This window comes from Leuciscus leuciscus (genome assembly GCF_965113295.1).
Source record: "Leuciscus leuciscus genome assembly, chromosome: 16".
In the NCBI taxonomy this organism is placed as follows: domain Eukaryota; kingdom Metazoa; phylum Chordata; class Actinopteri; order Cypriniformes; family Leuciscidae; genus Leuciscus; species Leuciscus leuciscus.
In genome coordinates this window covers 29,704,224-29,729,231 of record NC_138740.1, presented here as the reverse complement: position 1 = coordinate 29,729,231, position 25,008 = coordinate 29,704,224, and the positions used below count along the sequence as shown (strand labels likewise).

The 25,008-nt window shown below is 37.2% G+C and overlaps 1 protein-coding gene across 1 annotated transcript; it reads left to right on the top strand.

Annotated features, from left to right (window-relative positions):
- The first annotated feature begins 3,303 nt into the window (after positions 1 to 3,303).
- On the top strand, positions 3,304 to 21,491 carry pcsk1 (proprotein convertase subtilisin/kexin type 1). The gene is made up of 14 exons (XM_082140314.1): positions 3,304 to 3,748; positions 4,422 to 4,526; positions 4,760 to 4,888; positions 10,059 to 10,205; positions 11,865 to 11,941; positions 14,734 to 14,822; positions 15,125 to 15,297; positions 15,508 to 15,720; positions 16,084 to 16,184; positions 16,643 to 16,876; positions 18,148 to 18,305; positions 18,385 to 18,518; positions 18,622 to 18,783; positions 19,544 to 21,491. The coding sequence occupies exons 1-14, from the start codon at positions 3,575 to 3,577 to the stop codon at positions 19,946 to 19,948; spliced, it is 2,301 nt and encodes a 766-aa protein (XP_081996440.1). The 5' UTR covers positions 3,304 to 3,574; the 3' UTR covers positions 19,949 to 21,491.
- The last annotated feature ends 3,517 nt before the right edge of the window (positions 21,492 to 25,008 follow it).

Genomic DNA, 25,008 nt, shown 5'->3' with positions numbered 1-25,008 from the left:
TAAATGAAAATTAAAAACATATTTATTGGGAGATATTCGACAAGATGTTACAGATTTCAGAAGTATGCGTTCCATGAGAATCACAAACCCCAAACCCATAATATTTACATACTGTACAACATTCTTATTTAACTATACCACACACATAATAACTATTTTTATGCAAAACAAAGAGATTGAAGTTTTATCAAAGTATTTTGATTATAGGTAAGTTAATAAGCTGCTGAAAAATAAGAATCCCTTCTTTGCCGCCATGTTGCACATCAACAGGCTCCTTCCAGCGTCACAACTCTGTGTTTTGGGCATCACCAACAACTGCAAGTTTTCCATTTGAAAACACTTCTTAGTCATTCGTGTGCTCGGAACGCATAAATATTTGACTTCACTTGAGGCCGCATAAACCATGGAGCCAAGTAATGTTAAATTTACCCGGAAATGCTTCAGTAGCCTGGACTCATGTAGGCAAACCGGTAAAAAGCTGAAGAATAAGGATTGCGTTAGCGTACACCAACTCTCTGTCTGCCTTTTATAAAGTGAAACGTTCTTAATAATGGCTATTTTAAAGTTGCCTTGTCCTGTTTGTTTTATTTCGAATTCACGGGCAATTCTACAGACGTCAAGGCAACTAAATACAGCTGCCACCAATATACACCTGGATAACACCGTCTATTCAGAGATAAGAGCAAAAGTGTATGGCGGGAGCACTCTAGTGACATGCACAGCTTCATAAACTCCGTACAACAAATGGACATGTGGCACAAAACAAAAGATGCTGAGATCAAAAGAGACCGGTGTCTGTCTCAACATGCTCAAAGTGCACGATTCCAGCCTCTCTCTCTCTTTTATACAAGCACTTATCTTAGCACGACACTGAGCCTCGTGTTCATCTAGAGTGGACTGAGCTTCGACAGATCGCTCTGTCTGGGTCATTGTGACAATGAATAAATCTGTGAGAATATTCATGAGGGCTTGTTGCCTTCCTATTCATGGTCTTCTTGGTATTCATACACAGGGCTGTAGCTGGTGGGAATCATTCTGTGGACCACAGTTTTTAAATTCTATTTGTGAAAATGTAGAGCCCGAATTAGCCATGTTCATACATGCATGACATTTCATAACAATTTCTGTTGATATGTCATATACTGTCCATAATGTTATTATTAAATGTCCATAATGTTATATTAAAATAGTTATATTTTCATGTTTACAACCCCCCCCCCCCCCCCCCCCCCGCATATATATGTGAATTATTTATATTGTAGCCTATAAAAAATATAACGTGAATGTATATTTCTTACCCGTTCTTATTGATGTTTTTCAGTTAAGTGACTTAGTATTTCGATGATGTCATTAAGTTTATTTCACATTATATTTCTTCAATATTTCTTTTAAAATATTAATATTTGGAAAGTAGCCTATTAGTCTGCCAAATCAAGATCAGTGGGAAACCAACATGAAGGAAGCCATTTTGTTGTCACGTGAGAAGAAAACCTTAGAGGACCCCATATACAGTGCTATGCATAAGTTTAGACACCCATGCTAAAGTTGACTAAAAAGAGGAAAAAAAAATCATCTTTTGGAAATTGAACTTAATGCCTTAATTAAAAAAAAATTGAAAAATCCAACCTTTAAGGACACCAATTTTCTTTGTGAATGAATAATGTATCATAAATAAATAATTGTTCTTCCTTAAAATACATAAGTCTGGACACCCCTATGTTAAATTCCCATAGAGGCAGGCAGATTTTTATTTTTAAAGGCCAGTTACTTCATGGATCCAGGATACTATGCATCCTGATAAAGTTCCCTTGGCCTTTGGAATTAAAATAGCCCCACATCATCACATAGCCTTCACCATATAGAGATTGGCATGGAGTACTTTCCATAAGATCATCTCTCAATGCAAATCAAACCAGCTATTAGGCTAACTGAAATAAAACCATGCCAATCTCTAGGTATGGTGAAGGCTATGTGATGATGTGGGGCTATTTTAATTCCAAAGGCCAAGGGAACTTTATCTGGGAGTCCAGACTTATGCACCCTGTATTTTAAGGAAGAACATTTATTTATTTACGATACATTATTCATTCACAAAGAAAATTGGTGTCCTTAAAGGTTGGATTTTTCCTAATTTTTTTAATTAAGGCATTAAGTTCAATTTCCAAAAGATTATTTTTTATTCCTCTTTTTAGTCAACTTTAGCATGGGTGTCTAAACTTATGCATAGCACTGTAACAGTCTCAAGGTCAGTAAGTGTTTTAGAAATATTACATATTTGGATTTTTTTTATGAAAAAGCATTGTTCAGGTCAAACGAATTACTCTTGATAATCATTATTTAATTATCATTGTTGTTTTAATCCTTGTTAAGGTGTGTAAACTCGTCAAAATATGTTATAAGTTGTTGTTTTTTTGATAAATGCTTTTGAAAAATCTAGAAAACTTTTTATGCATTAATTGCATTTGTGCAATTGCATCACTTTATTTTAAATCAAACTAGTAATTTTACTTTCCTTTTTTTATTTTCTGTGAAGCTTTTAAAAGATTTCTTGAAATATCCTGTCTTTGATGCATCTATCTATCTGTCTGTCTGTCTGTCTATCTGTCTGTGTGTCGATAGATGGATAGATAGATAGATAGATAGATAGATAGATAGATAGATAGATAGATAGATAGATAGATAGATAGATAGATAGATAGATAGATAGATAGATAGATAGATAGATAGGGGTGTGAGTGTGTGACATATAGCCTACCTTAAATATATACAAATGTATTTACAAAACATGTGTTTAACATGTTGCCAGATTTCTGTATGGGAATGCATATATCATTGGTGTTTAATATGGATATATGTTTTGCACACGCAGCTCGTGTAGTGGAGCTGTTCAGCGCTGCGGTGCTGAAACGTTCTCATGACGCAGACGGTTACGTCAACTATTTAACAATTAGCCTACTGAACAGCCGTTCCCTTCTTATTTATAATTATAAGTTATATCCTTAAATTAGGATATCTTCTAGTCTATTAGGCTGCTGAGATATTAATTTGAGCAGATGTCAAAACTATTCAACGAGATTATAAAATCTAGCCCAGAAGCTCCTAGGCTATATGAGGGTTTCGCGAACATATGAGAGCAGTATTGCCCGTGTAATTATTTTAACAAAAGCTTCAATTCCTGCTAAATTTCTAAGCGTAATAAGCGTCGTCGGCTATTTATAGAGAAGCATTCCCCTCTGCTTCCATGCGCAATTCACCCCCGCCCGACTCCCCCGGGACCGGAGCATCCTACCCCAGGTAGAAATTGACGTCAGAGCGGTTCGTAATTTGACGTGTAAACATCCCTTCCCCTTCCACGACTCTCTCATTGGTGGCTTTCCATGCGCGTTCAATTACTCGCTCACACTGCATCAGAATTAAGAAGAGAATCTAGCGTTATCCAAGGAAGGCTTTTGTAGCTGGACTGATATTTCTTGTTTACATAGTCTGTATTTATTTGTTAACTTATTTCTATTTAATAGTTTTGCATTCGTCGTGATCACCCAGATCATTTTTAAGTGGTTGTAATTGATTTGAAATGGAAGAAAGATGTCGTCCAATGTTGCTGTGCAGTGTTCTTGCTCTGTTCTGTGCGCTGGTGTCCTCCGCTGTGGACAGACAGTATCTGAACGAATGGGCGGTGGAGATTCCAGGAGGAGCCCACAATGCGCGATCCATCGCCGACGAGCTCGGATACAAATTAGTCCGACAGGTAAGTCACACCAAACACTGTGTTTTTCAGGGTAAAACACTTGCCTCACACACATCTGTACCTGTATCAGTGCTGCATGCAATTGTATATTCCCAATATGTTGTGTAATGCATTTATTCATAGCAACACTGTTGCTTTGCCGGATCATATTTGATCTGTTATGTCGATATGAATGTGCATTAGAAAAACGTGTTTAATCAGTTGCCAGAACATTTGCTTAACCATTGAAACACTGAAGCATCTACTGGGTGATGGTTGAATGTGCTTTGCAACTATGCTTATTTATTTTTGTATAATCTCCATAGTTAGTTAGATCTGACATCTGAATTTATCTGATTTTTTTTTTTCTTTAAGCATTTAATGCAACAATGCAAATTGTAGATAGCAATGACATATTTCATGCAATTTATAATTCAGACATGCCATGGTGTCAGCCTATATAATAAAAAATTCACCTGTTGTGTCAGTAGTTCTCTTAGAAGAAGGTTTTATACATGAAAAGAAACCCAAGTAAGCTGCATTTTTAGACCTATTAATAATTCTATTTTTTTGTGAAGTAGCTTCAGGCCGACTAGACCAGACAGATGGGAACTGCGTCATTATGACCAAGCTTAATTTAGCTCTAAATATGAACCATTCTCTTGAGTCAATTCTCTCTTTTGTTTGTCTGCAGATTGGGGCGCTGGAAAACCATTATTTATTCAAGCGGCACAGTCACCCTAGCAGGACCAAAAGAAGTGCGGATCATATCACCAAACGTCTGTCGGAAGATGACAGGGTATGAGACTTTTCCAAAGCCCTTGCACTGCTTTCTTTATGTACAGTACATGATAAGAAAATGGCCATTTTTTCCAAAACTCGTCCGAGATATCAATAAAAATGAAGTACGGAGGCTTGTGTCATGTATGATATTCACAAAGAACAAATCATTCCTATTCACAACAGTTTGAATGTGCTTTTGATGAATGTTTTGGACTTGGTTCTGAATGGCACCTGTGGCTTCTCCTTTAGGTGTCTTGGGCCGAACAACAGTATGAGAAACGAAGGGCCAAACGCGCCCCCCCGCTGGGGACAGAATGTAAGGACTGTTCGGTGGACAAACTCTTCGACGACCCCATGTGGAACCAACAGTGGTATCTAGTGAGTCTCGACATCTTCATTTTCCTTTGTCAAAAGCGCTGTTTGAATTTCTTTTGCTCTGCAACATTTTCAGGCAAGGATTCCAGAGCTATTTTTCTCATTCATTTTCATCATCTTAAAGTTCTAAACCTTGATGTACTTCACTAAAATAATTTAATGTAGGATTTATTTTGAAATAATTTTTTCACTCAGAAGTTGCTAAATTTCACAAAGATGTTCAAAAAATTGGAAATATCCATTGAATTAAACATCACACTTTGAGGTAGAATGACTGAAAAAGTATTTTCTTGTAAAACGGACTGTAATCTTTAATTTACAACTTGGAAAAAGCTTATTTTTTTAGTGTCCACCTCTTTTATGAGAGAATGAATGATTCATGAAGCATTGTGAATGATGTAATCAAATCAGAAACAATAAAAGTATTCACACTATAAATCATTGATTATAAGTAATATATATATATATATATATATATATATATATATATATATATATATATATATATATATATATAGTAGTGCTTTAAAAAAATAACCACGATTAATTGCATCTAACATTAAAGTTTGTATACATACAAGTGTGTGCGTGTGTGTGTATACAGTATATACTGTATATACTATATATATTATACATAATATATATATATGTATGTGTGTGTTTGTGTAAGTATATACTGTATATAAATTATATTTATTAGTGCTTTCAAATCGATTATATGCAATTAATTGCATCTAACAAAATTTATATATATATATATATGTGTGTGTGTGTGTGTGTGTGTGTGTGTGTGTGTGTATGCATTATAAGTTAGTTTGTATATTTACATGTATGTAAGTAACTTTTATGTTAGATGCGATTAATCACGATTAATCGTTTTGACAGCACTAATATATAGTATATTTGTATAAATAGTTTGAGAAGTTAGGGAAACTCTCTCGATTACATTATTCGCAGTGTTTCATAGGAGTGGGTGGCCAGAGCTAAGGTGTTTTCGCTAATTCTCATTTCCATGGTAACAGCATGTTAGTCATTCGGTAGACTGGATGGATATGTGTTATATATCATTGCTTAAAAACCTCAGATCACAGTTTGACTTGAAATGTTCATGTGTTCTCGATAAAAAAAGACCAATTTCCAATAGTAGAACCGATGGACTTATGTGCTCAAATGCGGAACCCATTAAAATCATGAAACAGCTTTGTTGTAAAAGCCATTGTAACAATCCTTTTTGGTGAATTACATTTCCTGTCAGTTGGCTTTTAGTACAGGGTCAGTTGTCCCTCTGGACTCGAGCACAATGTGCGGTTGAAGCCCAGTGTTTTTAAGCTTTCTGAGCTCATAGTATGGCTAAACAAAAACTAGATGGTAAAGGAGAACGCTTCTTAATCCCAAACAACAGAAGAGTCAATCACACATTAGTACCAATTTACTGAAACACAATGGATTGATGGGTTTATTTTATGGAAGCCAAGCTCTTAATGCCAGAGAATGGCTTCCGTACAGTCACAGATGGGAAGGATTCAGCTGGCTCTAATATGGATCACAGCTCATGGTTTATATAGCAAGTCACTCTAATAAAATTGAAAACATCCATTTGCATTTCCGACTGAGGGATTAATTTTTTGGACAAACATTTTACTCTAAAACGCAATTTAGCGGTGGCACGAACCGGCAGTGACCTTTTGTTCTTTTTGCTTCAACAAGTTTCTAAACCTCTTCATTCCTGTTTCGAGCCTGTTTGTGCGAGCGCCGCCACCTCTTAACCTAATTGCTCATGAAGTTCCTGCCCAGTTTATTTTAAACAGTGCCCATCACTAAATTTAGCTCATTAGCTGATGTCCGTTTATTCAGAATCAACTCATGAGGCTAACAAGATGAAAGATACAAAGTGAAAAATTTAGTTCAACTAAATATCCCATTCAGTGGATTTTAAACCTACCATGGGCTCAAAGGTTGTGAAGTGATGGTATAAGCTCCTGTAGAAACCACAACTCTGTGATTTTTACTATTAATAAAGATTAATTGCTGAATTCTGCGCAAACCGATACACGTAAATTGTGCCAAAAGTGCTTAGAAGTGACCTCTCAGTCTCATGAAGTGTTGACATAGCTGTTTCCCTACTATTAGATTTTTTTTAATATATATTTTTATATATTTGAGTTTTTTTTAGCAATATGTGATTAAAATGCAAAAATATTGTTATACATTATATATTTCGTTTTCTTGACTATAATTCATATATTTACATTATGCATTGTTTTTGATTAAATCATGTCGTTTAGCAAAGCTTCAAGGAATGCATAGTTTATTAGCTAATAGTTTTAGCTAGTCGTTTTTTCATGTTTCTTGTTGTTTCTGCTTAAAATTAAAGTTTGTAATGCTTTGATTCATCTCAGATGTTGGTTTGGTTTGGCTTCCAACCCTTTTTAATGCAGAATCTTTTGAAATCCCTATGGAGAAAATGAACAGAAAAAAAAAATGCTTCAGAAACCAAGGCTGCTAAAAAGTGGGCGGTCTCCTTGTGCTCCATTGGTCAATTTGAGTGATGATGCAGTGAAGGCAGGTGGTTAAAAGGGGACAAAAAGAATGACGTTCAATCTAAGGAGATGAAAGGATAGATAGAAAAGAAGGATATGGATTTATGGAGGAGAAAGACGGCTCTGTGAATAGATTACATTTCACCAGAGAGGACTGCTGATAATTCAATTAAAGAGATGACTCATATCATATCTTTTTTTCTCAGTGTTGAAAACACTGTGTGGTTCTATTTGTATTGTATCTGTGTACATGGAACATTTTTAGACGTAGCACTGTGTTTGACTGCGTCTCTTTTGAGGCAATGATCAAGCTAGAGTGTCTATGCACTTAGCGATATCTGAGACACCTAGTAAAAGTTCTTGACTCACTTAAAGGTGCTATGGAGGTTGTAGATGAGTGACATGGGGTTTACAGCCCTCCTGAGGTTATATTGGTGCTATGTGGCAGAGCCGTCATGTGTGGCGGGTCGTTTCTTTCACTCCCCCTTCCCCCTCCTGTCTTTCCAGAGTGAGACCTCAGCTATGAGTCATGCTTCATGGTAGAGTTACTGCAGCGTCTATGCATAATTCGTGAGCAGATCATAGATCTCTTTCTTCCTCTCTGTCCTTTATTCTATCACTATTATGCTTCAAGAAGCTTTGGTACATAACTATATATACCCTACATATAGCTGTGTTTTGAATAAAGTGACAAGATTTTTTTAATGAACGAATCATTTTCTTTTATTTTCCATGTAAGTGTTTTGTGAAACACTTTTAATAGCTTTTTCTAGCTTCCAAAGAGCAATTCTAGGAAAATAGCCTAGGCTGTGTGGGACGGAGTGAATACGCCCCCTCTCTAATGGAGTAGGTGTTTTAAATCTGCACAAATTTAACTAGATATCTGCATCATGAGCAAACAGAATAGACTGGAACCTGTTGTTTTTGGATGAACTGAATAGATGAGGCATTATTGAAGCTTGTAGTTTAGGCCATTTTTGTCTTTTTTCCCCTTTAGCCAGAAGTGATGGAAGCCCTTTTTTCACATTAAAAAAATGCTTTGGTAAATCATAAAAGTGAGATGCTATGGCATAATAATTTAATTATTTACATAAAGTCGAAATTAAGAGAAAAGTCATTGACATAAAAAGCTGTATTTCTCTGTCGTAATTATGATATATGCCATAGCCTACGTATGATCTCATAATTTCAACTTTGTATCTAATAATGTGTACATAATATTCACATAATATCTTACATAATAATTTACATTTACATTTAGTCATTGAGCAGACGCTTTTATCCAAAGCGACTTACAAATTAGGACTAATTTAAGCGAGTCATCATTAAGAGGCAAAAAACAACAACAACACAAGAACAACACAAGAAGTGCTCAAAATACGAAGTTCAGGTATTATTCAGAGTAGCATAAGCCTGATAAGTGATGTTTCAAAGGGAAAAACATGTTTTTTTTGTTTTGTTTTTATGTGATAATTTTTACTTTATATCTCATAATTTCAACCTTATCTCAAATTCGGACATGGGATAGTTATGACATGAAAGCATTAATTTTATTCTTATTACTTGTATGAATCACTCAATAATCAAAAAGACACATGTGTGGCCACTTTCTATATGTTGTGGGCTGTGTCTAAAATCGCCCCCTATACACTATTTGAGGGGACAGCCATTTGTAGTGTCGGAAACCACAGTGGACGTTATCAAGTGCACTCATTCGATCCCACTATGCACCGCAATAACGAGTGTACAACCATAGATAAATGTATACAAATCTATGCGCAGCTGAATCCATCCATTTTTCAAACCGCTGGTCCAATGTGGCTACAGCGTAATATCATACAGGTAGAAATTCCCTTTAACTTGATTATTAAATTGATTAATTAAGGTTTATACATGCTAGTTTCCATGACAGAGTACAAGATAAATCTTTTCATCTTACTACTGGAGCTGCCAGTTTGCTAAGTTTCAAATGATTATTACAGCAAGCACAAACTACGCAGAAACGGCAGTCCTTCCGGCGCACTCAGTGTCCGAATTCACTCACTCGTTTTCATTCACTCCTTCAAGTGAACTATATTAGTGGAGTAATGTAGGAAATAGTGAATGAGGGTATAAGGGGCGATTTCACCGTGATCTACAGAAAGAGTCACTGAGTGAATCGGTGAACTAATCTGATTCATTTTATTGAATAGAATCAAAAGATTATATCAATCCAAATCCTAATAATCCTAACTGGATGGCAAACTCTGCTAATACATTTGACACTACTCCGGTTAACTGCATTTTATATACTAGCTGCTTAGACTGTATTTCCCAACACTTGCGCAGAAGCTCCCTGATATTTAATTATCGGTCAATAAGAAAAAATCCCCTCATGGTCTAGTATGGACTGAAAATACTCTCCACAAACTAAAAGGTCAGCATGGGCGATTATATCGCCGGCTTTCATTTTCAAGCAAACAGCTTTTGTTGGAAGGGTCAGTGGATGTGTTATACAAAGAGGCTTTTGTCTTTGTGAAGAGGTTGAGAGTACCTCAGAATGTTGAGTGCATGGTACTCATGTATATGACGCTGAATTACTCACATATTCACTCAGCACACTTAAACTGTCTCTCCTCATCCTCCCCTATCAGCAAGACACCCGGACGTCTTCATCCCTCCCCAAATTGGATCTACACGTGATCCCGGTCTGGAAGAAGGGCATCACAGGCAAAGGAGTGGTCATCACCGTGCTAGATGACGGCCTGGAGTGGAACCACACCGACATATACCCTAACTACGTGAGTGTGACGTCATGCAACGCCTACTCGACTACCATCCGTAAACTGCGCTGTAGTTTCCATGCCAACGGCTACCCCTTCAACCGTGCGGAGGATTATCCATAGTGACACCTACCACGACACGAGCAAAGCCATTTCATAAGGACTTCCAGTACAGAAGGCAATAAACAAAAATCTCACTCGCTCATTCAAAGCTATTTAAAAATTCAGTCTGAATGTGTGCCAATTACATAAGACTGCAGTGAGCCCAGCATCCCTTTTTTTTGCAATAGAGACGACTCATAAATCACAGGATAATATCAAACATCTGTCTCCTATTAGGATTTGAGTACATAGTAGCATCAGCCGTCGCTCTGCTGTTGGCTTGTTTACAAACAGCAGTCTTACAAAAAGAAACCCTAAAAGAGACCCGTATGTGTCTGATGCTGGCAAGTGTGGCAATGACCGCTTAATGCAGACTCATGTGTGCGCACACACTCACACTGAATAGAAATAAACATAGAAATTAGTTAACAATGCCTTTTAGTTTTATTAGCATAAACTTGTACATCAAATTCAAAGTGTTTTACAGGTCACTTAAAAAAAAAAGCATATAAATATAATAAACAAAAATAAATAAAGTAGTAACAACCAACACAGTAAATATAAAACTATAACATTTTATGTAAATAAGTATGCATCTGTAAATACTGTCATATGAACTCATAGGTTGCTGCATTCACGCCATGCTGAAATTTCCATAATTATGAAGTTTTCTTACAACGTATTCTGTTTGGCAGCATTTATCCCAAACTACAATTCACGTTTTGGGCAAGTTCACACAAAACATGTTTTTTGCTTTTAAAAGCATGAAATGCAGGGCAGTGTAAAAAACAGCAAGGTCCTAAGACATGTTTTGTTTTGTTTTTTAAGTTGAACTTATCTAACTTGAGCGCTGAGTTTTTTTAACATTGTGTCATGCACGAGATGCTGTAAAAGAGGCAAGCGCACCTGTCAAAGACGTCCATTGTAGCGAATGAAAAACTATGGAAAAACAGCGCCGTTGACTACAAAAACGTGTGGAATTACTTTTTTGGTTATGAGACATTTTATAAAAGCTTAATTGGATTTCTATTTTGAGCATTTTAATAGAAACAAGGAATTTTCTTAGGACGTGTGTGAACCGCTCTGAGTATAATCTTAGTTGTAAAGTTGTTAATTACAGTAATTCCGACTATGGGAACACAGCATAATTCGGCATTTAGTCATCATCTTAGGATATAGGGCCTAACATATTTTTATACAATTTGGCATAAAATTATTGCTTTCAAATCGATTAATCGCAATTAATCACATCTAACATAAACGTTTGTAAATATGCGTATGTGTGTGTGTATATTTAAATATATATATATTTATGAAATTTTGTTAGTTGCGATAAATTGCGATTAATCGATTTAACAGCACTAGTAAATAATGTACTAGTAAAACTCTTTGCAATTCAGTGTAATTAGAAACAGTAAGAGTAGTGTGCTTCTTATATGAACATCTGTAGTTTCTCTCTTCCTTTAAAACATCTGTCTGCAACATACTGACACTGATAGCCTATTTGTTCTGTGTATGCTAGAAAAAAATGTCTGCAATCATTGAAACCCTAATTGTCTGCTCTCCTCGATGTAGGATCCTGCTGCTAGCTATGATTTTAACGACAACGATCCTGATCCCTTCCCAAGATACGACTCCACCAATGAAAACAAGTGAGTGAATGAATCTCTATACTCTTTCATTTCTCCAGATGAATGCACAGAAAATCTCAAGAGATTTTAGGATCATAACTGCTGATCCAAACTTAAAAAACACAAGGACAGATTTTCCAAAGTTTTTAGCCTTTCAATTATCTTTAGCACCACATACATGCAGCGATAAGGAAACTGATTAGTGACTGGAAAATGTTACAAGCCTTGGACTGTCATAGTTGTTTTCTGCCCTCTTTAAAGAGATTTGCAGATTTATTTAACATCATACTAAATCTGTTCAGGGAGAATTAGACCAAGCTGGCATTGCTTTCCATCTTTAAGCTGCTATGAAAGAGAACCGACAGTGTCAGTAGGTCTGATCTGAGAAGGTCTGTTCTCCATCAGGGAATGAGTGTAATCCATTCCAATGGTACACACATCACTTGAGCTGTCTTACATAAGAGGATCAGAATCCATGCACATCTATTACTTGTAATCAAAGTGCATACATGCATAAGCAAAATTATTATTATTATTATTATTTTTATTAATTGTTTAATTTAATCAAATTAATCCCATTTTACAATACTACATATCTTTTCCAGAGGAAAGCATAAATAGATTACAAAAATGACAAAGTATTATACTGTTATACACACACACAAGCACACACACACACACACACACACACACACACACACACACACACACACACACACACACACACACACACACACACATATATATATATTATCTTATTATATACTGTATATACTAATATATATTATATATATTATCATATATATATGTACACTCAGTGTTTTTTGCTTTATGTAAAAATGCAGTTCACATCATCAGTGCTTCAGGGTGGGAACATGTCAAATTGAAGTATTTTACATTTGCATACAGGTCAGAGAGCATATGTAATTGCAGTAATTTCGTGATGTGTTATTTAATAATTAAATAAACATGATGAATTGACAGTCCTAGTGAAAATGAAGCTTTGAAACAGAAAAATAAGTGGTCATAAAAATAGAAACACTCATTATTCTTCATCCATGTGGTTATGTGTCTATGTCAGTGAATGACTCATACTGTGCAGCTAGTTTTTTGTTTTGCTCACGCACACACACACAAACACAAACACTCATAACACTTATAAAGGCACATGCAAGCTCGTTCAACCTCTCGCCCGCCCATATCAACATATTATTTTGTCAACTGTGCTCAAGGTGCTTTGCTATGACTGTCTGTACCGTGTTAAATGCATCAAATGCATTGGTGTTTCAGATGATGGTTATTACAAAGGAGGGAAACAAATAATCATTAACAGTTTTCAAGAGAAAACATTTTTGCAAATGACTCCCTGCAAAATGTAATGTACTTCAACAAGTGTTAGTCTAATCTTTGACATCAGCCACTGAGTACTATTTTCCTTCTGTGATTATTACAAATATTATTGGTGATTGCTAAACCTAGCATCATCATTAATATTGCTTACACTCAGGATAAGGCATATGAACCTAGCATCATCATTAATATTGATACTCATATTAATACACATAGTGGATGATATGATGTCTCAAATCATATGGTTTGTTAAGAAAAGATTGCTTTTATAAGAGACTGGACTTTTGATTTTCACTTGGCAGACAATGAAATGGTTAGAAACATCTCATAAACTATATCCTGTGTTTTGGACCAGTAAGCAACCCCTTAGCAACCACCCAAAATACCTACCAACCACCAAACACACTAGCAATCACCTAGCAACAATCCAGAACACCTTAGCAACCACCTAGCAACTATCCAGAACACTAGCAACCATCTCTTGGAGTATTCCTTATGTCCGAAGACCAGTGAGAAGGATTTTGTCTAAGGCGACAAGCTCTCAATTGGCTACAAACTGACTTGCAGACTTTAGAGCAGATGGGACAAGGAAAGGTCGGGTCGCTGTCGTTGGGTACTTGAGCAGCCAATTCTTTCTTTCGTTTACGCTTCGCTTGGGCAGTTTTCGCTCTGTGTTCTTCAAATTCCCTGGCAGCCTTCAATGTGATGTTTCTCACTTAGATCTATCAGATGCCAGTATCTCCCAGTCTTGAGGGTTAATATCAGCTTGTATCAACTGTTGCTTCAGCTGGTCCTTATAGCGCTTGCGTGGGGCTCCTCGATTGCACTTGCCCTGGCAAAGTTCCCCATAGAACACTGCTTTTGGCAGCCTCTCATCATCCATGCGTAACACATGTCCTGCCCAGCGAACCTGACACAGTAGCAGCATATTGGTCCACTGCGTTCAGAGGATGGCCATTGATGTTGATCTTGGGTAGATTATAGGTGTCTTTTGTAGGGTTCTGGTACATAACTTCAGTTTTCTTCAAGCTGAGCGTCAGACCAAATTCAGCAACAATCTAGCAATCATCCAGAATACCCTAGAAACCACCTAGCAACCAGCCAGAATCCCCTAACAACTACCTAGCAACCATTTATCAACCACCAAAACACACTACTGTCATGCAACCACCCAGAACACAATAACAACCATATAGCAACCACACAAAACACCCTAGAAACCACAGAGCAACCAGCCAGAACACCCTAGCAACCACCTAACAACTATACAGAACACCAAAGCATGTAGTAATGCCCTAAAAACCACTAAGACCTTAGCAACCACACACCAGTATCACTATGTAACCATGTTTGCAAGTCTGTGTTGGTGCACACATTTAGATATAATGGGTTTTGAACATGCCAGCTATATTAAATTTGAATGGAACTGAATTGTAACTCTATTCTCTGTTGTATGTCCTCAGGCATGGTACCAGATGTGCTGGAGAGATTGCCATGCAAGCAGACAACAACAAATGTGGCGTCGGAGTGGCCTTTAACTCGAAAGTGGGAGGTGTGTGTTGTCAAAATGTGTTTGTCCACTTTTGGTATCTTTTTTTTAACCAGTCAGGTGTTTGTATTCAGCAACAATGAGATGACAACATGATTATATAACAGCATTTTATATGACCTGTACAACCAGTCTTACAAATACAAAATCCACCTGTCCATGTCCACTTGGACATATAAGCGTTAGTGAGTCATAACATTACAGCAGCACATTTGATCGTCATAATTCAAACACAATGAACAATTGTACAGTAGATTGTTTTGACCTCTCCATGAGGGGTAATCTTTTGTGCTTTCCATCTGCAGGAATACGAATGCTGGATGGAATCGTGACAGATGCCATTGAAGCCAGTTCGATTGGCTTCAACCCTGACCACGTGGACATCTACAGTGCTAGCTGGGGCCCTAACGATGACGGGAAGACCGTGGAGGGGCCCGGGCGTCTGGCCCAGAAAGCTTTTGAGTATGGTATCCAGAAGGTGAGAAGTGTGGGAATTGGTTTTACTAGACCAAATCTAAAACTACCATCCAGAACACCCTAGCAACCACCAGAACACACTAGCAACCACCTATCAACCATTCAGAACACCCTAGCAACCACCCAGCTAATGCATTGTGCGTATGGCATGGATCTCTTAGCACAAACCTGTTATAATCTAATAATCTCTGAATAATTGTTTTCACTCCAGGGGCGTGGTGGGAAGGGCTCCATTTTCGTCTGGGCGTCTGGTAACGGTGGGCGTCAGGGCGACAACTGCGATTGTGATGGATACACAGACAGTCTCTACACAATCTCCATCAGCAGTGCGTCTCAGCAGGGTTTGTCTCCGTGGTACGCTGAGAAATGCTCCTCTACGCTTGCCACAGCCTACAGCAGCGGAGACTACACGGACCAGAGAATAGTGAGTCTTCGCTTATACATTTTCTTGCTCTTATGATCGTAATTATTATATTGCTTTTGGTTTTCCTTGTGTCAAATAACTGGATTTCTCTTTGGAGATCAATAAAAACTAGTGCTGCAGCACTGTCAATTTAGTGCTGCTCACATAAAAGTTCAAGTAAAAAATATATGTGTTTATATATATATATATATTATAAGTATATATATATATTATATATATTAGAATTGATTAATCGCGATTAATCGATTTGCAGCACTAATAGATTGTTTGACAGTTTTGAGTCTTTTTTGGTTGGTGTGTTAGCTTGTTCTCTATTGGGTTTTGTTATGTTGGCATTTAATCTTTTATCTGGTTGTCTTGCAGACTAGTGCCGATTTGCACAATGAATGCACAGAGACACACACTGGCACGTCTGCATCTGCCCCATTGGCTGCTGGGATATTTGCACTGGCTTTGGAGCAAAAGTATGTCAAACATCTTGCATTTTGTATGTTATATTGTTTGTAGGATTTCATCAGATTTACATCAGTTTTCAGAGTTAATTATTTTTACAAGAAGCGATTTTAAGTATTTGAATAGCATATAAAATATCCACCCATTTGGATTACACAATTTATTGCATGCATATTTATCAGTCATGCATGAATAAAACGTTTAGGAAAATGAAAGAAAAGAAAGAAAAAAGATTTCTGCACTCAAAAAATCATGTCATAGTTTATTACTATTTGCATATTTTATTTTATTTTATTTATTTACATAATCATACTTTTGAAATGCAATGGATGGGAATAAGCACAAAATGGATGAAAATTTTATTTGCAATTCAAATAAAAATTGTAATCTTCTTAAATTTAGGAATAAATATTGTTTGAGTGTGCATTTCAATGAAAATGTGCATCTATTCTCTTGCTCTCCACCCTAGTCCTGATCTGACCTGGAGAGACCTTCAGCACTTGGTGGTTTGGACGTCTGAGTTTGACCCCCTGGCCAATAACCCAGGCTGGAAAAGGAACGGAGCTGGATTGATGGTCAACAGTCGGTTTGGGTTTGGCCTCCTGAACGCCAAAGCTCTGGTGGACCTGGCTGATCCCAAAGTCTGGAAGCATGTTCCGGAGAAGAAACAGTGCATCGTCAGAGATGAGACGTTCCAACCAAGGTAGAGTTTAATGAGTTTGCTTCCAGATGTTAGGCTCAGAAAATTCCGCTTTTTTCAGCAGAGGCAAGGCAGTGGTGTTGCACCTCACGCATGGAAGACAAAGCTAGCCTGATCTCCTGCCATCTGCTTCTGCGCTCAGCTATGGCAATTCATTAATAGACACATTAATGCAATAGATTCCGTGTGTGTGTGTGTGCGTGCGTGTGCATTTGCGCCCATCTGTTGGTTCTTTACAACGGCTTTTGTAATTCCTACAGAAGGATTTAATAGGAAGATATATTTTGAGAACTTAGAACTGGAATCCATTCCGGTTTTTACTCAATAACCAGAGCGTTGTTTTTCCTCCTACATTTACGTCATAAAAACTCTTGAGATTGTGAAGCTTTAGTGTTCAGACAAAGCTCAGCTAGAAAAACTGCACCTGAACAGATGTTTCATTTTCCTGGAACTGAATTTCACTATAACCGGATGTCCTAATGCAAATGTCACGACACACATCATAATGTTGTTTCTAGAATGCCACGCAATCACACACAGCACAAGCTGCCATTTGCGAAGCACTTGGCATTTTTGGTATTTGCTACACCTTTTTTAAAACACTGTAGACTGAGAGTCCATCCATCTATCCATCCCTATCCATCCGCCGTTGTTTTACCATTTGGTGTGCATTATCACCATGGCTCTTGTTTGATGCAAATTCTGTGCTTTTCAATGTAATCTGCAGGGATTATAGTGCATTTCACTGATGCATATCTGTCAATGGAACAGTGGGCAGAAAAATCCCTTCATTAATGTTCAAACTCAGTGATCAAAGCTGATGATAAAAGCATGTTTTAGCATCCTTTCTAAATTCATCATGTGAAACAAATGGCTACAGGCTAGATAGAGACATTATACACATAAATCTTTTTTTATTTTTTTTATGAGTTTTATGCTCACTGAGAATGCATTTATTTGATTAAAAAAAAACCACCAATATTGTGACATATTATTATTTTTATTCTTAAAAAATATTTTAAAATGTAATTTATTCCTGTGAAGGCAAAGCTAAATTTTCAGCATCATTACTCCAGTCTTCAGTGTCACATGATCCTTCAGAAATCATTCTAATATGCTGATTTGCTGCTCAAAGTACATTAGTATTCCACTCCCTACTCCGTGTGTTCCCTTTGAATCTTGTCGTTGCTCAAGCCATGCTTTGCCTGTCGAGCTACATGAATCACTATTTGCAAAAAAATATGTTTAACTGTTAACACTTTTTTTGTATACAGACCATTGAAGGCTGCAGGAGAGATATCCATCGAGATCCCCACTAAGTCCTGCGCAGGACAGGCGAATTCTGTGGTGTCCTTGGAGCATGTGCAGGTGGAGGTCAGCATTGAGTACACACGGAGAGGAGACCTCCACATCACGTTGACATCTCCGTCAGGTGAGACATATACTAAATGAAACACTAGCATGTGCACATTTGGGAATGAGAACACTGATTGTTGGGTTTGTCCCATTAGGTACTACCACAGTCCTGCTGGCGGAGAGAGAGAGGGACACATCATCCAACGGTTTCCGAAACTGGGCCTTCATGTCCGTGCACTCCTGGGGAGAGAATCCCACCGGCACTTGGACCCTGAAGATTACTGATACGGTACATATCAGCATCTCCGCAAACAAATATCAAATGCACATGGAGCGTCTGCTAATCACAATCCATTTCCCTCTCTCTCTCTCTCTCTCTCTCTTGCTAACAGTCAGGACGGATGGAGAATGAGGGTCAGATTCTTAGCTGGAAGTTGATTTTGCACGGGACATCTGAGAAGCCTGACCACATGAAGATGGCGAGGGTGTACCTGCCCTACAACGCTGTACAAAACGATCGCAGAGGAGTGGAACCGATGGAAGACATGGTCAAGGTCAGAAAGGGAGCAAAACTTTAGAAGATGCAGAGAAGAATGTTTATTGAAATTTAGGTTCTTTGACATATTAACAATTTATCTACAGTTTCTATACTGACCCTAGTGAAAAAAACCTATACCAGAATATATTTATTTCATACCAAGTATACTACAAATGCATTAACATATTTACTGACATAATGCTTTTATAATTCAACTTTATTTGGAGTACTTCTGTATTGCACAATGCACATTTCTTAATATTAAGCCTAAAATGTGTTTTAATATCACTCTTAGTAAGGATAGAATGATCTCTGTATAAGGTCAGTCTTTAAATTCAAGATATTTAAAGTGTACCTAAAGTATACTTGCAATAGTTCCACTTTAGCACAATCAAATATACTTAAGTATATCTTTATTTGGACTTCAGCACTATTTCCGGATAACTAAAGTGCATTAAGTACAAAATTAATTGTTCCAATTTAGCAGATTTTAAGTATTTCTGTTTTACGTAATATGTAAATGTATTTGTAGTGTACTTAGCATAAAATAAATGTATTTCAAATATATTTTGGTATATTTATTTTTCACTAGGGGAGTGTTAACAATTCATACACTCTCTGGCCAAACATCGAACTTCAAAAATGGCATTAGTTGTGGATGCATGCTTTTGTTGTCTTCTGTTCTGTTATTTGCATGCGTATGATGGACCTGTTGGAAAGAAGTGGTATGCAATTCCTCCAGTCTTAACTCAGTCTCCTATCCCTCTGACCGGCAGGAACCTCCGACTCCAGCTCACAAACCTGAAATTTCAAGTCCGGTGGATCCAGACTCACTTCCTTCCACTGCCTCCTTCAGTGTCCCAGAGGAAAATCCAGCTGTTGCTCCAGGCCCCTCCTCTGCCAATCTGGCCCTGCTGCGTCTCCTCCAGTCGGCCTTCAACAGGCAGATGCCGGCGGTTCCTCCGCACGTTCTGGCGGCTCCTCCCAAGACCTTTCAGCGCGAAAGGATCCCACCGCAGAAGCTGTACCAGGCCCTCGACCAGCTGAACCGCTTCAGGGGCTCCGAGAACGGCCTGTTCAGTGACTACAGCGACAACTTCTACAGAGCCCAACCGTACAGGCACAGAGACGACCGGCTGCTTCAGGCGCTGTTTGACATGCTCGGAGACGACCAGCAATGAGACAAGCAGGACGGAAAATGAAGGACAGGAAGAGTAGGTAAAAGAAGCCGGATGCCCTGCTGAAAAGACCAGCTTAAGGCCCCAATATACTTTTTCATTCTTCGCTGTGGGGGTAAAAAGAAGTTCGAAATACCTTCCCAGCGCTATACTGTTAGCAAACATCCTGACACCAGGAAGTTCACTGTTTTGAACTGGCCTGATTTTGTTTGAAAAGACATCACAGCAGTTCGTTCTTCATTTCGCTTTAAGTATATCGGGGCCTTTAGGATTCCCAGCAACATAGCCATGGTTGTTCACCAGCAAAAACTGGATCGGGAAGGTTTTGTTAGTGAAACAGCGTGTTAAACTGGTCTTGGTATTTAAGTTTAGCAAGTTATGCATTGCAACTTATATAAATGCAGCTGGAGAACCTGACAAGCTAGTCTTTTCAGCAGGGCGAATGGGCAAGATAGGAAATAAAATGGTACATAGAGGAACTTAACGGGGATGAGATAAGATACATAGAGGAACATGGCATATTGTTCTCTTCCAGACAAGCTTGTTTTTATCTGCACATGTAGTTATCAAGTATAAGCATTCTAAGGCCTGTGTCTGTCAGTGTGAGTGTTTGTATATCTGTGGTGAACAGCCAGCTGTATTTATCTCTCAGTTTTGAACCAGGTTGCTACGATATAAAACCAATGACAGGACCAATCATGGCGTCTCTTGCCATTTGCCCTCTTGATGATTTTTCTCATGTTGCCTTCACTGCCACCAACTTTTGCATGCTATGAAAACGTTTACATTAGGATCTTATGAGAATATTCTACTATAAAGATGATGATTGTAAATTGTAAAGATCTGGGAATTCTCATTCTTCGCAGCATCAGTCCTTAAAGTTAACATGAAATCTAAACTGACCCGATTTACTCAATGCACGTTCTTGTGCACGATTTGTGAGTGCAAGCTATTCCAAGTACATAAATGTTTGTCTTAATACTTTAACAAAATATAACGACTTGCCTTTTTGACTGAAGTCACAAATTTCTCTTTCAATCCGTCCCTGGTTATTTTCTGGAAAAAAAACACCCACTTTTCACAGGTCAAACTGATAGCTTTTTTATTATTTAAATACTGTTGTTTTTCTAGAGCAGGGTTTCTCAACCAGGGTTTATGGACATCTAGGGTGATTAATGATGGAACTACAGGGAGTCTGCGAGAATGTGATAGAAATCCCAATGCCAAATAAAAGGTGCACTGGGAAACTTTTTCCTGTAAAAATATTTTATCTGTAAACAAAATTGTACTTACAAAGATCTTTTGTTCTTTTCACTCTTTATTCTAAATTGAGTGGATAATAGAAGCATCGTGACCATTCAGAATGATTAACTTCATAATTAAAGCTAATAATTATGTATTGAAGGGGATCAGTGTTTGTCTAAAATACTGAAATTTGCTCAAAATTATTATTAATTTATTATTATTATCAATTATTATTATTATTATAATTAAATTATTATCGTTATCTAAAACAAAAAACAAAAAAATGTACTTGAAAAATTAATAGTTTATAGATCACTGTAACACTTAGGATGACAGCATTTATATATTTAGAGAACTATCATTCAGTAAACTGTACAGTACCGAAGACATGTACCTGTGGGACACCTTGAAGCCTAACTTTCTCTGCCCTGTTTTGCACAAATGTTACCATGTACCTCTCCCCTGCTCTCTCTAGAAACATCAGCTTTATAAATTCTCTCTAAATAGTTCAATTATGGTTTTAGAACTCATGGAAAAGTGATCCCAAGCAACTGAGAACGTATCAACTGGTTTTGTATTTTAAAATTCATAAAACAAAGATAAAGTTTTATTTTTCTAAGAGTTCATAGTAGTTTATGAATACACAAAGTAATATCTATATAGAACCCTAATATATTAAATCACTATTTACCTCATAAGCCTAAATCGCAATTCCTACCTGTCTCTTATGAGTATATGTTGTTGTACCTTTAGCCTGAATGTCTCTGGACTTATTTCCAATAAACTTTATCCAGCTGTTGTGATGATGCTCTGAAAGGGATTGTCTGTGATTTGCAGTTGTAAAACAGGCTTGAATGTTCCCGCTCTAATCTATTTTCGCACAACCTAGTGCAAATGTTTATCATTTTAAGTTAACTATGTTAATTTACCTTTTAAGTTGAATGCAAAAGTAATTCAGAAACCACAGTTCTGTTTTTATTTTTTAAAGATATAATCTGAAATTGTTGGAAATGCCAGTTTGTCAAAAAGAAATGATTTAATAAATGTTTGTCATGGTTCAGCACATAATTTTTATTATTTAATTTTTCAGAGTGGAGAAAATTATGAATTGTACAGTAGCCTATATTAAAAATAGCCAGGCCAGGTTTGGTGGCTGTAACTGTAGCCTGATCTTCTGATCCAATAGAATGTGTTAAGGTGACAAAAAAAAACTAAAAAAGAAGAAAAAAAAGTGACCGTTTACACACACACACACACCTTGTAATTTTGGGTTTGTGTTTATACCAATTTACGCTTCTGTCCAAAGTTGTTTACAAAATATATAGTTTAATGTATATCGATATGAAATTACTTTTATCATAATAAACTGAACAGTAATATTGCAAGCAAATTTCTTGTATATGCATTGTGTAAGACTCACTCAATAATCATTCTTAATTTTTAAAGTTCAAATACCATGATGCATTTGTATGGATGCATGTTGGATTGCATTCTTTCAATGACACCTCCACACGTGGAGAAAGAGAGTAAATACTTCATTTCCTGCTTCACTTCATTAATAATTCAAACATCTCTGGTTTGTGAGAGCTTTAACAGCTATTCCTCATGCATGTCGAAAGTAGCCTAACATACCTCAATGAACTGTAAACTGGCCAATATATTCTTGCTGAAGGACATGCAACAACCCAATTGCATAAAATCAGCATATAGAGTCACAACCTGAACTGTTCTTGTGATCATAACAAAGATTAAAACGTCAAATCAATGAAACGAACACTGGCTTAATCAAGCAAGCTTTTTGTATTTGCTTTGATGGGCTGATAGAATTGGCTTAGTTTTTGATTCAATATTCCCACTGCATGTTTTAATAAAGACTTACGTGTTTGATATTTCATAAAGAAACATTGCGCCATCTTGTGACACAAAATGCACACTAAAATAGCAAAGTTCAGGGCTGGAAACGCATTTGGTGCCACTCATCGGGTCACTCTGTTGCTTCTGCTGATAGATGTCTGCGAATAGCGTCTTTCCCTCTAGATAGCGCAACATTGATTTTTTTACAGGAATTAATACGAGGCTGTGAGGGAGTGCGTTCAATGGATTTTACCGTCGTTTAACATCCGGTTGTTTAGATGACGGAACATGTTTCCGAAAAAAAAAAACAAAGAAAAAAAAAACATGCGAGTTGTGAAAATTACGTGAAATAAGACATGTATACAGTGCGTGTCATTGTAAAGACTGTAGTAGGCCTACGTCTATCCCTCACAGCCTCATTTTCATCTGCGTTAGAGCAACCATTGACTTCCATAGTAGGAAAAAAAAATACTATGGAAGCAATGGCTACCGTCAACTGTCTGGTTAAATACCAACATTCTTAAAAAAATACCTTCTTTTGTGTTCAACAGAAATAAGAAACTCATACAGGTTTGGAACAACATAAGGGTGAGTAAATCATGTCAAAATTTAAATTTTTGGGTGAACTCCCTTTAAAGTGTATTTCCACTGAAACAGGAAGACAGGGTGGAACATATCTAACAGCTCCTCCCCCTTTTAAAAATAGCCAATAGTGTTTAATTTAAGTCACAGCTCGGCCAGAGCCATTGAGGTCGGTAAAGCCGCAGTTTTCTCCTAATCTCTAACCGTTTCTACTCCTAATCTACTCCATATCGCTTTAAAATGTAGCATTATGTGCAGAATTCTAATGGGTCCAAATTTTATACGTTTCCTGGTCTGCGCAGACTCCCACATTATGTGCTATAGTGTCTCTGGACCAGAGCAGACTGTGTGCGCGCTGCGGCAGTTCGCGTGACAGTGTGAAACCAGACTTCATTCGCTCCAATGGAAAAGCAAATTTACACTACATGTCTGAATCATTCTCTATCACCTATATAGTGCACAATGTGCCATTCACCATTTTGAAAATGTACAAACAAGTGACCGATTTTAGCCGCAGCTTCAGTGTCTATTTATAATGTAGGGGCGGGACGCTTTAGATTCTGAGCATTTGATTTGACAGAAAATCTGATGAGAAGAGTGCAGAGTGATGTCATTAAAATCATTCATCCATATTGGCAGAAGTGAGAGATTAAATGCGGATTTTGTCATTGTTTTGGAGCACACTGTCTTATAGATAACAGGTTAACATATTCATACTAAAAGCCAAAAAACTTACATTTTGATTTCATGGTGACTTTAAATTCAATAAGGCATCTAATCTGACTAAGGTCTGTTGACAGCCATTCAAAACAGCTGTGTATTCTGACTGAATATTTTTTGTAAGCAACATATAAATCCCAAATATTTCATCATATTGCAACGTATAAATTCCAAATAGTTGGTAAGTTAGTAAATTCCTAGAAGTTTTGCTAGCGACAATTTGTTTTTGGAGGGTAAATAATGTAAAATAGATTTACATTTTTATTTTTGTATTTTCCCCCTTCATCTGGCTTCACGCATTCTGGACCTCCTTTTTGAATGTATGCAATTGCGCTCCAAATTACATACTTTACCTTTAACAAGCTCAAAATGTGTTGCACCAAAATGTACCTATGAAACAGGTTTTGTGGAATTATACATTACATTAGCATATTGCACTTTTTAAAGATTCTGTTAAGAAACAGGTTACAATTTCGTGTCTTTTAGACTCTTCATTTCTCTCATTCTCTTTTGCTCCTCGCTAGAATCAACTGTCCTCCAAGAGTTTATTCTGCCCGGATTCCTTCCAAATCTGGCTGCTTTGGACGAGAGCCAGAGAAACAGATTCCACCAGTCAGATGATGAGAAAGAAGCAGAGATATTTTGTGAGAGAACCAGCAGAG

Excerpts from the sequence above, each read along its gene's own strand:
- pcsk1 (XM_082140314.1), top strand. The coding sequence starts at position 3,575 with ATGGAAGAAAGATGTCGTCCAATGTTGCTGTGCAGTGTTCTTGCTCTG. Across the intron at positions 3,749-4,421 it reads GATACAAATTAGTCCGACAG|ATTGGGGCGCTGGAAAACCA; the intron begins GTAAGTCACACC and ends GTTTGTCTGCAG. Across the intron at positions 18,306-18,384 it reads CACGTTGACATCTCCGTCAG|GTACTACCACAGTCCTGCTG; the intron begins GTGAGACATATA and ends TTGTCCCATTAG.